This window comes from Acinonyx jubatus, chromosome A1 (genome assembly GCF_027475565.1).
Source record: "Acinonyx jubatus isolate Ajub_Pintada_27869175 chromosome A1, VMU_Ajub_asm_v1.0, whole genome shotgun sequence".
Lineage (NCBI taxonomy): Eukaryota > Metazoa > Chordata > Mammalia > Carnivora > Felidae > Acinonyx > Acinonyx jubatus.
The window spans coordinates 232,264,582-232,280,443 of NC_069380.1; the positions used below are offsets into that span (position 1 = coordinate 232,264,582).

The window sequence follows — 15,862 nt, forward strand, 5'->3', positions numbered from 1 at the left end:
CTCTCTCTGTCCTTCCCCTACTTGTATGGTCTCTCTCTCTCTGTCTCTCTCCCTCTCTCTCTCTCAAAACAAATAAATAATTTAAAAAATTACTTGGTAGCAGTGGTGGGGAGAATGGATGGGTGGGTCGCAGTGTGTGGAAGATGCCAGAATCTGGCTTCAACTGCCCCCGCCCCCCAGCAAGGCCACAGAAGACCAAGGTGAACACGCTCCAGGAATCCCTGCACATTAATGAGAAATTCCAGCCGTATCCCTGCGCATTAATGAGAAATTCCAGCCGTGAGGGGCATGTGATAAAATCTGTGAAAATGTGGGGCTTTGAGGATGCTGCTTGGGAAAGGGCTGTGCTTGGGTTTTTCCAGGGGTGGGATGTGTGGGTTGAATGGGGTTTTTTTTGTTTTATTTTTTCTTAATTTCTTGAGTACATAGGTATCAGCTGTGGGCCCCGGAGGAGAGCGATGGGAGCAGGGTCCGGCCTTCCCCCGCCCACTCAGGGCTCACAGGTGGCAATGCGGGCGGTTTCGGGGAGGTCACTTTGTGGAATTGGGCTGTGCTCTGTGTCTGGGAGACAGGGAAGAACAGGTCAAAATTCCACGCTGAGGGCTGAGGGCCTAGGACATTTGACACATTATGTACAGGGGGATGGACCGTCTCCGTGAGCTCCTAGTTGCAGGAAGACAAAGCAGTCTGCCGATGTGTGCAGCTTGCATCGGAAGAAAGGGCCTTGAGGGGCCGAGAGGTGCACACAGGGTGATTCAAGGAGGACCCGACCAAAGGCCGACTGGTCCTTCTAAGGGGTTTCAAGTTTCTAGTGTTACGCGCGGCATAAAAATGACACCTGTGCTCTACTCTGAGCCTGAGAAGCACGCTGGAGGCCACAGTCCAGCCACACGCTGGGGGAGGGCCAGTCACCAGGGTCATGTCGTGGTGCACACAGCCGCAGGTGGTGCTGTTGGAAAGAAGGGGAAGAGGAGGACGTTGGTCTGCGGAACAGACAAAGGAAGGCAGAGGTCGGCAGAAGGCCTGGCCAGAACCAGCTTGGCGGAACGGCACGCGAGATGAAGAGGGCAAGAGCATCAGTGATGGGTCAGGACGAGACACGGGAGGCGTGAGCGGGAGTCTCCCTAAAACACACGGTGGAACTATTTCCTGTGGCCGTAAGCACCGGTCCTCTCTATCACGCCAGGCGCTAATCTCTTAGGGTTGCTTAGAACATAATAAAATGAACTGACTCATGTTTTCGGTAATTCTTTTCCCCCTTTACTGGTCCTCCTTGAAAAGTGTAGATCATCAAAAAAAAAAAAAAAAAAGAAAGATTAAACTCCTGGAAGAAAACATACACATAAATCTCTATGACCTTGGATTAAACATCTGTTTCTGAGACATGAGGCCAAAAGCAAAAACAAAAGAAAAAAAAAGATACTCACTGGACTTTATAAAAATAAACTTGTTCTCAAAAAAAACCCCACTCTCAAGAAAGTGATAAGACAACCCACAGAGCAGGAGAACATATTTGCAAATCATATACCGACACCCACAACACATAAAGATAAGTAACTTCAATAATAACGATGTGGAGGGGCTCCTGGGTGGCTCAGTTGGTGGAGAGTCAAACGTCTGGTTTTGGCTCAGGTCACAATCTCAGGCTTCAGGAGTTCGAACCCCGCATCAGGCTCTGCGCTGACAGTGTGGAGCCTGCTTGGGATTCTGTCTCTCTCTCTCTCTCTCTCTCTCTCCCCCTCTCTCAAAATAAACACATACACTTAAAAAAACAGAAGTGGAGCCCTCCCAACTCGCTGGTGGGCACACAAAATGGTACAGCTTCTTCGGAAAACAGTTCGTCAGCTCCTCTATGTTAAACAAGGAATCTCCATAGGACCCAGCTATTCTAATCCTGGGTAAAAACAGGGTAAAATCCTGGGTAAAAATCCTGGGCAAGAGAAAGGAAAACATATGTCCATCCAAAAACTACGCAGACTTGTTCATAGTAACAAAAAGTTAGAAGGAACTCAAGCCTCCACCTACTGAAGCATGGATCAACAAAATGTGGGCGTTCTATGACCCACAGTAACAAGGAATGAGGCCCCGATACAGGTGAGAGCACGGCTGAAACCTGAAAGCATGCTCCGTGAAGGAAGCCAGCCGCAGGGCCATGCACTGTGTGAGTCCTTGGGTAGGAAAAGCCCAGAGCAGCCCTAGTCATCAAGACAGAATGGCAATTGGGCGTTGCCAGGGGCCCAAGCACCTGCTGATATTGGGGAGTTTCTTCTGGAGACAGTGAGAATGTTCTGGGGGTGGGTTGTGGTTGCACGGGTTGCACGGGTGGGTCTGGGGGTGGGGATGGTTGCACGGATCTGTGAATACGCTAAAAACTACCAAAGAGTATACTCTAAAAGGATGAAATCTGGGGCGCCTGGGTGGCTCAGCGGGTGAAGCGTCCGACTTCGGCTCAGGTCGCTATCTCGAGGTCTGTGAGTTCGAGCCCCATGTCGGGCTCTGTGCTGACGGCTCAGAGCCTGGAGCCTGTTTCGGATTCTGTGTCTCCCTCTCTCTCTGCCCCTCCCCCGCTCATGCTCTCTCTCTGTCTCTCAACAGTAAATAAATGTTAAAAAAATTCAAAACAAAATAAAAGGATGAATTTTATGGTATGTGAATTATATCTTATGTATGTATGTATGTATGTATGTATTTAGACGGAGCAGGGGAGGCTCCTCCCTCCCCCAGCACCCTTCCCCACTACAAATCACTTCCACGAGCCGGTCTGTATTTTCGCGATCGGTTCCTCCTGTTAATGCGGGGATTGTGGGCAGGTGTCCGGGTCCCTGTGCCATATTCCTCTCACCAGCCAGGTACTCCGTGGCAGAGTGACTCTGTGGTCCATCCATCCTTAATGATGCCCGGAGACGTCGAATTCAGTTTTCAGTTCTGCAGGAAGGCTGGCTTTCCTCGAAACAAACTCCCCAGTTGGCTTGAAGGGCTGAAGATGCCTGATGGGGGATTAAGGTGTCTGGGAGCACAGTGCCAGACCCCCCTGGTGGGCGTCCGCGTCTGACGAACCTCCACGCAGACCCCAGGAAAGACACCCGGGGAAGCGGCCCAGAGCGACACGGTTCCATCTGCAACCGATTCTGCAGACGCTTGGAGACAAATCCATCTGAATCCATGAAGAGAAAAAAGAGAGGCGAGGATGTCCTTGCAGCCGTCTGGGGATGTGAGGGAGGGCCCTGGCGTGTGAGAGCTGAGTGGAGGTAGGATGACTAATACGAAGAGGAAACAAAGATCTGGAGGCTTCCACAAACAGGGAGGCCCACTGGCCCTGGGGGGCGGGGGGTGGGCAGGAGGTGGTGGGGGGCCTGGGAAAAGTGTGCTCGTGTTCGGGCTCAGCTTTCCCCGGATCCCCTCATCACTAACGACTAGTGCCTTGCCATGGCGCATCACGATACACCTTCCAGAAACGGATTGGCCGGTTAATGGCTTTCCTCAGTTATTTGCCTTTGAGCTCCTCGCCTCCCTAGCCAAGGATCTGACTCTCTGGGGACCCACGCACTTTTCTTCCAGCTGCCAATCTTCAGGAGAGAGGGGGGCCCCGAGACAGAGCTGCCAAGCCTAATCAACTCTACCGCGAATTATATGAATACAAACCGAAGAGGCAAAATGAAGATGGTTTCGTAAATTTGGACGGTTTTGAGGCTCCAGGTGGACAATTCGGGATCAATCATAAAGTACAGGAATTAAAAAAGGAGGCCCTGCCCTGGAAATGGTTTACTATCTTTGAGAAGAAAGGAAATCCAAGGGGTAGTAGTTTGCCTTTGAGCTCTGAACTCAACTCCGGGAAGTGGCTTACAGAGGTGCCCGGGACAAGGGAAGGGGAAGTTGGGCCAGTTTCTCCCAGGTCCTGGGTTTGCCAAATCCAGCAGGGACTGTGGGTGCATGGCCACACCCCAGGCTGTGTGAGAACTTCTCCTGCAGCTGAGATCTATGTCGGTGGGAGCCGCAGCACGCAGAAACCCGGGCAGGGGACGAGGGCAGTGGTGCAGAAATTGGCAGTCGCAAACACGGTGGCCACTGGCTGTGGTGCCAGGCGGGCCCCGGGCAAACTTGGTGCTTCCTTGACTTCTTATAAAAGGGTGAGGACTATTAGGCCATTTTCTGAGAGACAGAGACAGAGAAAGAGCGTGCACGAGCAGAGAAGAGGGGCAGAGAGAATCCCAAGCAGGATCCATGCCATCGGTGCAGAGCCCAACGTGAGGCTCAAACCCACAAAACCACAAGATCAGGACCTGAGCCAAAATCAAGACTCAGATGCCTAACTGAGTCACCCAGGTGCCGCTGTTATTAGGCTCTTAATAGACGTTTCCATGAGGAGAGAGAAGTAACATTTACTCCCAACATAAGTCTGTTGTGTAGGTGACCCTCCAGGCTGGGCTCGGCCGTCATGAACAAAGTCGCCATGAATTGGTGGGCGTGTTTTTGTGTGAACAAGTTTTCACTCCTCTTGAATATATGCTAGAAGTGGAGTTGCTAAATTCTATGGTAATTCTATGTTTAACTCATTGAAGAATCTCCAAACTGTTTTTCACAGCGGCTGCAACACTTGACTTTCCCACCGGCAAGGGTACTAATTTTTGCACATCCTCACCAACAGGTGTTATTTTGTGTGTGTGTTTTATCGCAGCCAACCTAGAGAGTCTGAAGCACTATCTCTGCAACACTGCAGCGTTGATTTTCATTTCCCTAAAGACCACTGAGGATTAACATCTTTTCATGTGCCTATTGGCCGTTGGTATACTTTCTTTGGACTCTGCTCAATTCCTTTGCCGATTTTTAACTTGGGTGATTTGTGTTTTTATTGTTAACTAGTTAAGTGTTCTTTATTCTGAATATTAGATAATGCAGATTTACATCTTCTAAGAGTTTTGTAGTTTTAGCTCTTGTATTTAGGTGTTTGAGTCCATTTTTGCACATGGTGTGAGGTTGGGGTCCAGCGTCATTTGTTCTCACGTGCGTATCCACCATCCCGGGGCCATTTGTCCAGAAGACTGTTCCTTCCCCCATTGAATTGTCTTGGTTGAAATTTTCTTGTAAATAAAAAAATTGAGATCTATTATCTGAATTATTTTTCTTTCTAAAGTCAGAGTTTCATAAACTCATTTCTGGGTGGTTTTCCCTGAACCTTCCTCTCTTAAAATTTTCATTGATTTTAATTGTCATGTTCAAAATTATTTGACAATAGATAGAACTGCTGAGTGTTTAAAAATTGTGTGTCTGCTGTAAGAAAACATATTTCACGACCCTGTGTCTTTCTGCATGTGGTACCAATCCCGAAGTGCTCTGGCCTCCTGTTTAAGACTCCATCCCCATCTCTCCTGTTAGGGGGAAGCCCTCCCAGGCCCTCTCTGTACACCCACTGGCTTCTGGACTTGATGTTTTTCATGCTTCTATTACCAAAGTCTAATTACTTGTTTCTATGCCTGTTCTTCACTGCCCTTTGCCTCTGAACAGGCATCAGCTAAGCCCTCAGGCTGGAAATGGGCACCTGAGCTTAGACCAAACTTATGCTGGCGATGTTCTCTTAGCATGGCCCGACATGGCTCTCCCTGGGAAAACACCCCTACCCCCTGAGAGCCCTGGGAGTGTGTGGCATGTCCTCGTGTGTCACAGCTGACGGAGGCCATGGCCGGCATTCAGTTTGGGATAAGGGCACTCACCGTTCCCCAATGAGCAGGACCACCATCCGTGGGCCAGAATTCTCCTCCCCTGATGTAGTGGTGCCTTCCTGGGGAAAACCCAACTTCTCAAGGAAAACTCATCATCAACTTAACAAAAAATTCCTGGAAATTTCCTTTACTAGTTGTTGAAAAACCATGTAATCAATGCAGGAGAATTAGGATTCCAGGAGAAAAAGGGTCACACTGCCATCAGTGCAGCGAGGCCCTCCGTCCTCTGTGAGGTGCAGTCGCTCTTTGGACATATTTTCCAGATGCTCAGGACAGTTGGTGGCTCATTCCGTCCTCAGTAGTTTCTCTGCTTCCAGAAATTTCCTCTCCAGCTTTCTCGCTGGTGCTCCTTACTCTTTCCTTGGTCCTTTGCACGTTGGAAGGAGGGCTTCCTTTGAGGATGGACCTCTGGTTTTGCCCTCATGTCCTTCCCAAGCCCCACAACTCAGCTTCCTGACTGGGCAGCCTTCCCTCAGTGGCTGCTGATGTCTCAGCTTGTCCTGGAGCCACTTCTAGCCCAGCCTCCAGCGACACCGGACTTGTGAGACAGGTGCCTTCCCACCGCCCTCTCCTCCCCCGTTCCAGCCATGCACCCAGCCCAAGTGCATGCTTCACACGGTGACACGCACTTCTGACATGTTGCTTCCTTTGCTCCTCTTGTGGCCTCAGCCTTTGTCCCTTCCTCCCAGAGCCTGGAATGTTCCACCTACGGTGCCAAGTGGCTCCTCTTGTTGCCTTCACCCAAACCCAACGCCTGCACCACGGTGTCATTCGTATACCCTTTCATGTGAGATGCTCACTGCTTCACACCCGAGAAACTTCTTTCCCTAATAATTGGAAAACGGCTCAGGACAGGGGTGGATCACACGCTTACACTAGTTCCTCAAACAGCAGCCCGTGCACTACACACAGACGGCTAGTGATGAACGGGATTGAAAGAACGGATCTACATGCTTACTCAAATGTCTGGTATCTTTATCCTTTGTGATTCTGGGGACAACCTTGTCTAATCGCATGGTGTTACGGGATATCTGAGGCTCAACTATCTCAACTGTCCTAGGATGAGTAGAACCGGGTGAGAGAGGAAATCAGAGAGAAGGAGGAACTGAGGCTATTCCTGGGGTGAAAAGTCTCTTGGGCTTTGTGAGCCTAGAAGCCGGAGGCTTTGTGGTCCTGGCATGGAGGACAGACTGCTGATCCCCAGAGTGATGCATGCGTGCTCACCACTGGCCCCTGAGGTCTGTGATCTGAGAACATCCACAAAGAACATCTCCTGTGATCTGAACCAGGATGGGGGATCCTGGCAAAGCCAGGGAAGTGGGTTTTCTTTACGTAGAGCTCCACGTCAGGAAAGGCGCATATCTGGTGTCTCTTTGCCACGCCTGCCCCTCACGGAGCCCCCGTTAGGAAGACATGATGGTTGAGCAGGAGAGAAGGAAGGTGTCTCCAGTGGTTAGTTGTGTTTTCCTTTGTCAGAAGATAGCAACTGAGAGGCGACTCAAAGAGATCAGTGATATGTAGGGGCGCCTGGAGGGCTCCGTCGGTTCAGTGTCTGACTTTGGCTCAGGTCATATCTCATGGTCTGTGGGTTCGAGCCCCACGTCGGGCTCTGTGCTGACCACTCGGAGCCTGGAGCCTGCTTCAGATCCTGGATCTCCCTCTCTCTCTGCCCCTTCCCCACTCACGCTCTGCCTCTCTCTCTCTGTCAAAATAAATAAACATTAAAAAAAAAGAGAGATCTGTGATATGTGGACAAAGATGACTTTTCCAAGTGATGAGTCACCACCACTGAGCCGTGGCCACTCTGTCAGAGCCATGTCCTGCCCTTTGTAGGGCTTCATGTTACAAAGCGTTTCATATTTTTCACATATTTACTTTACAGGAGGAAGCCAGACCCCGCCCCTGGCTTCCCCCACTCATGCCCTTCCTGCTCCCTTCCCCTTCCATCGGTCTGTTCACAGATCTGTAACCTGGGCAGCTCCACTTGATTTCAAATAATCTTTATTAAATACTCAGTATTTGTTAGCCACTTGTATTTGTTTTTTAAGTTTCTGCCTCCATGTGGGAGCAAGAGGCCGCCACAGCCTGACCTTCTCTTCCTCTTCCGATGAGGACCTCAGTCTTACGGGATTAAGGCCTCATCCTAGGACCTCATTTAACCTGAATCCCCTCCTCACGGGGCCCATTTCCAAATGCGGCCACATGGGGGGGTGGTTAGGACTTTAACATCTGAATCTGGGGGGACACGGTTCCGTCCACAGCTTGCAGCGTGCTGGGGGAGAGAGTTGTCCAGGGTCCTGGGAGTGGACTTGAAGGGGACAGAAGAATGACACAGTACAGCACGTTCCACAGCTGCTGAGCTCACTTGAAAATGAGAGACAGTTAAAGCTGAACAAATATTTGGTCCGTTTCCCCTCACGCTTGAGCCTAAGCATAACGACGGGATATTTAGGTGCCCCGGCTCCGGAAGACAGAGACCTACCTGCCCACATCCGTACCTGTAGGAGGCGCCCTCCGGGGCAGGCAGCTCTGTGGCCCCCGGAGCCCCGACGGGAAGGCATGGCTTTCTGTGTGAAGTAACTCAGGGGCTGGGGGCACGCCACACCGCGGATCGTGTGCTGAAATGAGTCAGGGCATGTGGCGCTCCGGGGAGATCATGGACACGGTGTGGCATCCACAGGGGCCCGAGCTCCCGCCAGGGCCCGGCACCCACTCGCCTCGTAGCCACAAGACGCATGGGTGCTGTTGAGTCTCCGTCCAGACCGCAGATGAAAACTCACAATCTGCAGACTCAGCAGGAACCCTCTGGGGTTTTCAGCCCCCAGCTGGGGAGTCAGCCGCCTGGACCAGCCATCCAAACCCCCGAGGCCAGAAGAAGAAATCGCAGTCACTGTGAGTCACAGGCCGGAAGCTGACGCAGGCGGGACCCCAGGAGCTCTGCCCAGGCCGGTGACCATGGGTGGCTGTAGGGTGGGTGTGGCAGGCACGTGGGCTGGGATATGGCTCCTGCTGAGGACCTGGGACAGAAGGACCCTCAGTGCTGCCTCTGGGCTCCTCCCTTAGGAGGTGAGCAGGTAGCCCTGGACACCCAGCTCTGGGGTCCCTGCCCGGCCCCCGGGAGAACTCCAGGAGGCCCTGCTCTGCCCCCCACTTGGAGTCTGGGAGTGTCTGAGCGTACGTGTAAGGGTTTCGCCAGGCATCGCCATGATGATCCTTCCAAACTCCCCAGGGCCCTCTTCTAATGCACGAGCACTTCCCTCCCTTCCAGCCAGATGACACGGGCCTGGGTCCTGTTCTCAGGGCTGACCCACGACCTCCACTGAAGGATCGGTTTAATCGTAAGTGAAGTGGAAAGGCCAGCGCGTTAGAATTTCTGAGAAACCTGAAAAATCGAATGACTTTTTTTTTTTTTTTTTTATGGATAATAAACCCAACCGCCAGAGAGGTGAAATGGCTTGCCCAAGGTCACACTGGGGGTCTTTGCTTCTAGGGCAAAGAGTCACCCCTGAGGGCAACTCTGCTCCATCCTGTGTGTCTGCTCACCTGAGAGAAGCGTCAGGCTGGGCAGGTCGAGGCCGCTGTCCCTGCCGCGAGCCGCAGGCTTCCCTCTTCGGCTTTAAGACAGGTGTCCAGACTCGGGGGCAGGTGGACGATCGCAGAGCAACAGAGGAAAAGGGCAGGGGATGCTGACCCGCCAGTCGGCTCGGGCACCAGCCTTCCGGGACCTGCCCGCCCGCCTGCCGATCAGGTGAGGCTGTCGGCGCCGAGCCGGCTTTCGGCTCGCGGTAAGACCACGTTCCAGAATGGCTGCCTCTCCCCCCACCAGGCACCCAGGCTGCCCACGCCCAAGGGAACCAGCGTTGACGCATCTGAGCGTCTGGCACCGGGGGAGGCCACCCCTGACAAGGCAGCTTTTACTACGCGGCAAATTGCTCGTGTCTTCGGGAAGATGCCCTTTTAAAGGGCAGGATCCTGTACGGGGGAAGGGGCTGGTGAATTCCGTGGGTGACAGTGACATCTGGGACCCGGCAGAGGGAACGAGAGCCTCTAAGAACACTCTCTAAGGACCACCCGGGTGGCTCAGTCTAGTAAGTGTCTGGCTCTTGGTTTCAGCTCAGGTCATGATCTTGAAGTTGGTGAGTTCGAGCCCCACGTTGCTTGGGGTTCTCTGACTCCCTCTGTCTCTGCCCCTCCTACGTGCCCACACTCTTTCTCTCAAAATGAATACATAAACTTAAAAGAAAAAGAATGCTCTTTAACTTCTACGGATAAAAAATACATGTGGAAAACAGACTGATTACTTTTCATGTTCCAAACGTAATTTGCTGAAATTAATGATATTCGATGTCGGGGCTGCTTTCTATTTGACCTTCAACCTCAGTCTCTTCCTACGATGTTTTCTTGTAAAGGATTTTGCAAACATTGCCGAATGAGGTGCCTTCTCTTCTGTCTACATGACAGCTGCCTTCCTTCCCGAGATAAAAGTCTGAAAAGCCAGGACGGAAGGAGAGGGCTCTCGAGGGGCCCGGGAGTCTGTCCTGTGGCCCCGAGGGGCTCAGCGGCCGGGCGGGTGCTCCCTCCCGGACTTAGGGTTGGACACCATTCCTGGTCACCACCAGCCTTAAGGCGGCAGCCCATGCTTTTCTAGATTCCGCCTACAAGCGAGATTGCACAGCATCTGTCTTTCTCTGACTCGTGGCACGTAGCCTAACGCCCTCCAGCTGATCCATGTGGTTCCAAATAGTGGGATTCCCTTCTTTCTCATGGCTCAGAGTATTCCCTCGTGCGTGTAGACACCTCGTCTTTGTCCGCTCGCTCACCCATCCGTGGGCGCTTAGGTTGTTCACACGGCCCGGCTGCCGGGGATGGTGTTGCAATGAACACGGGGGTGCAGGTATCTTTCCGAGATCCTGTCCGCATTTTCCTTGGGCAAACAAACACCCAGAAGTGGAGAGACTGGGTCGTGTGGTGGATCTATTTTGAGACAACGGTGGTTGCTGGATCCCGGGGGTGGGGGAAGAGGGACATGTTTGAGGGCACACACTGGCAACCGGGAGATGATGAAGTCCTGGGGACCCAGCCCACGGCACAGCGAACCCAGTGACCTCGACACAGCACCCTGGCACGCGAGGGAAGGGGCAAGAGGCTGTGCGTCGGGAGGGCCAAGCCCCACGCTGGCATCGGTGAAGGCCGTGGGCGGGAAGCCAGGAGGGAGCACACGGAACCCCAGAGGGCGGGGGTTGGCGGACGGGGCCTGGGTCGGTGAGGTGGGGGCCAGGCTGGCCTCCTTCGCCCGAGGAGAGCAGATTCGGCGAGGCCTCCGCGCTGGTCCGTGGAGGGGCAGCCTCGTGACCACGAGAGACTGTCGTCTGCGAAGGTGAGCAACACGCAGACTATTCGGGGAGCGTCCCCGGAAGGTGCAGGCACAGGGCCGGGGTGCTGGGGAGGCTCCCTTCACCGTGTAGCCTCCCTGCAGGCTCTCCTAGCTGGGGCTGCCGAGCTGGGTGGGGGAGTGTCTTCATCTGCAGAAGTGCTGGGAGAGTCAGGTGGTGACAGGCGGGGAGGACACAGCCTGGGTGACCGCTGTGCACCTGGCTTATCTGCCTGGGGCGCTCCCAGCATGGCGGCCTTGCTCCCCCTGGAATTCCTGGGGCGGCGTTCAGTCCCAGGCATGTGGCTCCCGGGGCATGGTGACGGGGTCACCCCTAGGTGTGGTTCAGCCTCCGGTTCAGCTCCTGAGAGGTGAGCCCAGTGCAGAAAAGGTTCTCTGTGTCTCCATCATGACCTCTGCTGTGAGCTGGGGTACAAGCAAGAGAAAGGCCACCACAGCCACTGGGAGAGGGGACTCCCGGTGTCCTCAAAGCAGACGACACAGCTGCATGTCAGCGTCTAGCTGGCCGGTGTGTTCCCCAGCTTATCGCGAGGTCCCTGCGACTCCCGTCAGCCCAACCTTTGGTCACATCCACTCTCGCCCCAGGGATTCGTCAGCAGCTGGGTCAATGAGACCTCCAGGGTCCAGAACCCAGAGTGAGGAGGCCCCTCAGCTGTGGTTTTCCAGGATCAGCTCTTCCTCACTCAGCCCTCAGTGTGGCCCCTAGAAAGGGTGGCAGTGAGTGATGGGCATCTGGGGACCCATTCATGCCTAGAATTTGGACATTTCCTATGAGGGCTCATTGGGGGGGGATGTGTCCCTCTGCACGGATTCTGACTTCATCCCCACGGGACCTGTGAACTCTGCACCGAGAACTCTCTTCCAGCTCCAAGTATGGAGATTATATTAGGAACAGACATTTTCAGGAGGAGCTAAGTCAGGTTGCTGAGAAAAATCCCACGCCCGTCACTCCTAAGGAGAGACTGTCCATCGGCTAGAATTTTCCAGGGCACTGGGGTGGGGGTGGGTAGAGCAGGGTTCCAGACACGGAGGTGAGGATTCCAGTCCCCGTATGCGTCTCCTGAGTCTGGGAGGCTCCCAGAGCTCCCAGCGGCAGACATAGGTGCACTGACCTACAGCCCACCATGGCCGGCACAGGACGGATGGGGAGCTTCGCAGGGGGCAGGCTGTGTGTGACGGGGAAGTCGGCGTATCCCCCCACGGTGGGGGGCCAAGTGGGGTTTCACACACACGGCGCCCGCCTCTCTGCTTGGCATGAGCAATGCTAAATAAATGTCAAGGCACATACCCCCTGCACCATTTCGTTGCTGAAATGGTGCTGATGAAGGTTCTGGTCAGGGACTAACCCAGGCGAAGCTGGGAAGCACCCTAACCCCTTCCAGGGCATGTGTGAGGCCAGGCTGGGGGACAGACCCAGAGCAGGACATGCCCAGGTTGATGGCTGCCCCTCTCTGGTCAGTCCTATCTTTGCTCACCGGCACCTATCTCCCCCTCCCCTGCCCGTCCCTGTCCTTGTGACACATCGCTTTGATATCGCCCAATGGGACGTGAAGTCCTGGAAGGCGAAGCCACGTCCGCCCATTTTCGCACCCTGCACATGTCCAGTGAAGGGTTACTGAAAACAGTAGAAGGATTACTAGGAATCTGTTTGAAGGACACAGGTTCGGGGAGCGGCCCCATTGCCTTGGTGGGTCAGGGAGATTCCTGACGTTCGAATAAGCTGCCCGAGGCCCGCAGGATCCCAGCTCGGCGTCCTCTGGCTGTGGCCCCAGCCAAAACCATACACATTTGCAATCCCGACTTCCTGTGTGTAAAACGGGTTTACGATTACTTCCCACACGGGTGGGCTCGTGTGCCAGCCGAGACGGTATAGGTTTGCTGTGTTACATCGGCAGCTGGGGCTGTCTGCGAGCGGGGCCGGTTCCGGGAGCGAGCGGGGCCAGCCACGCCAGGAAATGCGCTTCTGACAGCGGACGTTCCCCGGTGCCCCATCAGGGCTGGTCTATCCCAGGCCCGCGGGGAGTGGTGTGCTGGTTACTTTCACACAACGACTCGACTGAGCGACGGTTCCCACCCGTTTGGTCAAACGCGAGACTTGGTGTTGCGACGAAGATAGATTTCACAGGCGATTAACATTTAACGGCGAAATCAGTAGGCTCTGAGTGATCCAGATGGAGCCTCCATAACGTAGGTGGGCCTCACCCAATCAGTTGAAGGGCATAAGAACAAAGAGGGGGGTTTCCCTGAGGAAGGAATTCGGCCTCAAGACTGTGACCCTGCCTGCGTTCCCGCCTTCTGCCCTGCAAACTTTGGCTTTGCCAGCGCCCCCCATAATCGTCAGGGAGCCAATTCCCTAACATAAAGCTCTCTTCTCTTCCTGTATAACACCTGTCGTTTCTGTTTCCCTAGCGACCGCTGCCTCATAAAGCAGGGAACACAGGGTCAAGGGTTACCCTTGAACGGACTGGGGCACTGCCCACCCCACGCTGGCTACCTCCATCACCAGTCACCTGCCGTCTTCCCCAGAGCCTCCTCGGTGAGGGGCACTATGAGACCAGCTTCAGCATGTTCTGTTGGATTCCAGGGCCCTCGCTCTCTGTCCCTGGACCAGTTCCCCGCCTCCGTGCCAGCCCGGGGATCTCAGGTGCAAAACTCGTGAGGAATCGTGAGCAGGTCAGAAGCAAGCGGTACAATATAAAATTTATTATAAAACTTCAGCAAATATAAATATCTCGGTGCCCATTCCGAATGGAGCTACAGCCTAGGAAAAGAGAACAGAAAGCAGCACCAGCAGCGGGCAGGGTGTCGGGGGCCTGCTGTGCAGCTTTCAACCGGAAATGCTGGCCTTCTCTCCAACCGGTCTTGCAAAACCACCGCAACTCACGGAAAGAAGTTGAAGAACAGCACGACACACAGAAACGAGACCTGGGGTTCTGAGGTGTGCACGTCAGCTGACGTCTGTCCGGGCAGGACCGACCACAACCTCATCGGGACAGCGGGGTTTGGGTGTCATGGGTCACCAGGCGGCTCTGGTAGAACCTGGAATTAATTCTATTGTTTTGGGAGAGAAACGCAGGAAGGAATGAGTTGAACAGAAACACTCACTTGTAAATACCTGGGAAGGACAGAACAGAGGATACAGAAGTCCTCTCCTCCAGCTCAGGAGTCTGAAAGGGAGGGAAGCACCTTAGCACGATTTCATGTCTCCTGTTTCCAGGGCAAAGTCTGTGATGGGGACACAGAGTCGGGAGCCCGGCCTCTCCCCGGCAGGGCGGCACCCCTCAGAGGCGACTCCCAGCTCTCGTCCCAGCAGCACGTCCCAGCAAAGAGAAGCTCGCTGCTGGGGCAGGCCGAGGCGGCCCTGGGGACACCGCCCGGGAGCTGTCCCCGCCAGCTGCTTCTCCAGAGGGAGGTCGGTTGTTCCAGACCTTGGGAAGGGGCCTCCTCGGCCGGAGGGAGGCCGGCATACCTAGGGGCAGAATTTCTTCACTTATTCCTAATTCCACGGCCTTTCCTTCTTTTTCCAAAGCACCACACATTTAGCGTTTACCAAGTTCAGCTCCTTCCGTCTTTTTGACCTGATTCAGCTGGAGCACAAGGGGGAGTGAGCATCACTGTGGGTCTGCAGCGTGGGCCTCCTGCCTGCCTCCATGCTTCAACCGAAAACTTGTGTGCACGTGTGCCCATGCATGCATTCAGACCCACGATGTGCACACACACGCGTGCGCGTGCACACTCTCTGTCCCGACAGATGGCTGAACACAGTTCTGCTAGCTTTGATCTCCTCTGGCCGAGTTCCGATGCACACCGCACAGCTGACGGGGGCTGAAGACGCAGCACCCCTCGCGTTCTCCGCCCTGGAAGGGGCCCCCCGGGCCTCACAGGTTGGACGCAGAGCAGGTCTTGCAGCACCGCTCCCCGTAGAACTGGTGGCTGCACATCCCCTGCCGGGGCGCCAGGGGGCACCAGGGGAAGTGGTCTCGGCAGGCGCGGTCTGAAAAGCAGCAGATGCCGCGTTAGCTGGTGTCCCGGGCGGGGCGGGGGGGGGGGGGCACGGGCGCTGAGGCTGCTGAGGGCATCCCTGCAGGGGACACTCACCGTGAGCCGTTTTGGGGCAAATGGGAGGCGGGCATGGGAAGCGGGGAATGGCGTAGCAGGTACCCCACGTCTCAGGCCCACTAGGAACCGCTCCGGAAACCTGAGAGTGCCACCCCCGAAAAGCCAGGGCCAAGCCGAGGGGCCCGGACACTCACCTTTCTTCTCTACGATGGGGCAGAAGTGGGTGTTGCAGGCCAGGGAGGCTGCGGGTTTCTGGTGCACGAAGCAGCCTGGGGCCGGCCTGCCGCCCGCCAGGCACTGCACGGCCCTCGTCTGCACGCCACCTCCACAGCTGGCCGTGCACTGCGGGAAACAGGTGCACAGCAGTCACCCACGGCCGTGGTGCCGGGCCACCCTCCCTTCCAGGCTTCCCCCTGCACCCAGATCCCCGGCGACTGTGGGGGGCTGACCAGATTCTGGATTAACCCCAGGTGTGGACACAGGGGACAAGGATCTGGAGCTCTAAAACGGCCTTGAGCTGTGCATGGTCTTAGAACACAAGGAAACTGGTGCCTATCTGGGGGTACCAGGAGGTCCCCGGGGCCTGCCCAGGTGACGGGTCAGGCATAAGAAACAGTTGCCCTACACGGACTGCAATCACCAAGGCACCTTTTCTGGGGCTCTTTCCTGGGAAAAACTTGACAAGCCAACTACC

The 15,862-nt window shown here is 54.8% G+C and overlaps 1 protein-coding gene across 2 annotated transcripts in view; it reads right to left on the reverse strand.

The window, feature by feature from the left end:
- Positions 1-13,790: 13,790 nt before the first annotated feature.
- Positions 13,791-15,862, reverse strand: part of ADAMTS16 (ADAM metallopeptidase with thrombospondin type 1 motif 16) — a 160,088-nt gene continuing 158,016 nt past the window's right edge. For both annotated transcript variants that reach the window (XM_027073837.2, XM_027073843.2), the window contains exons 22-23: positions 15,363-15,510; positions 13,791-15,103 (exon numbers count right to left, since the gene is read on the reverse strand). In XM_027073837.2, the coding sequence (XP_026929638.2) occupies positions 14,988-15,103; positions 15,363-15,510 (264 nt within the window). In that variant the 3' untranslated portion in view covers positions 13,791-14,987. The remainder of the gene's footprint in view (positions 15,104-15,362; positions 15,511-15,862) is intronic.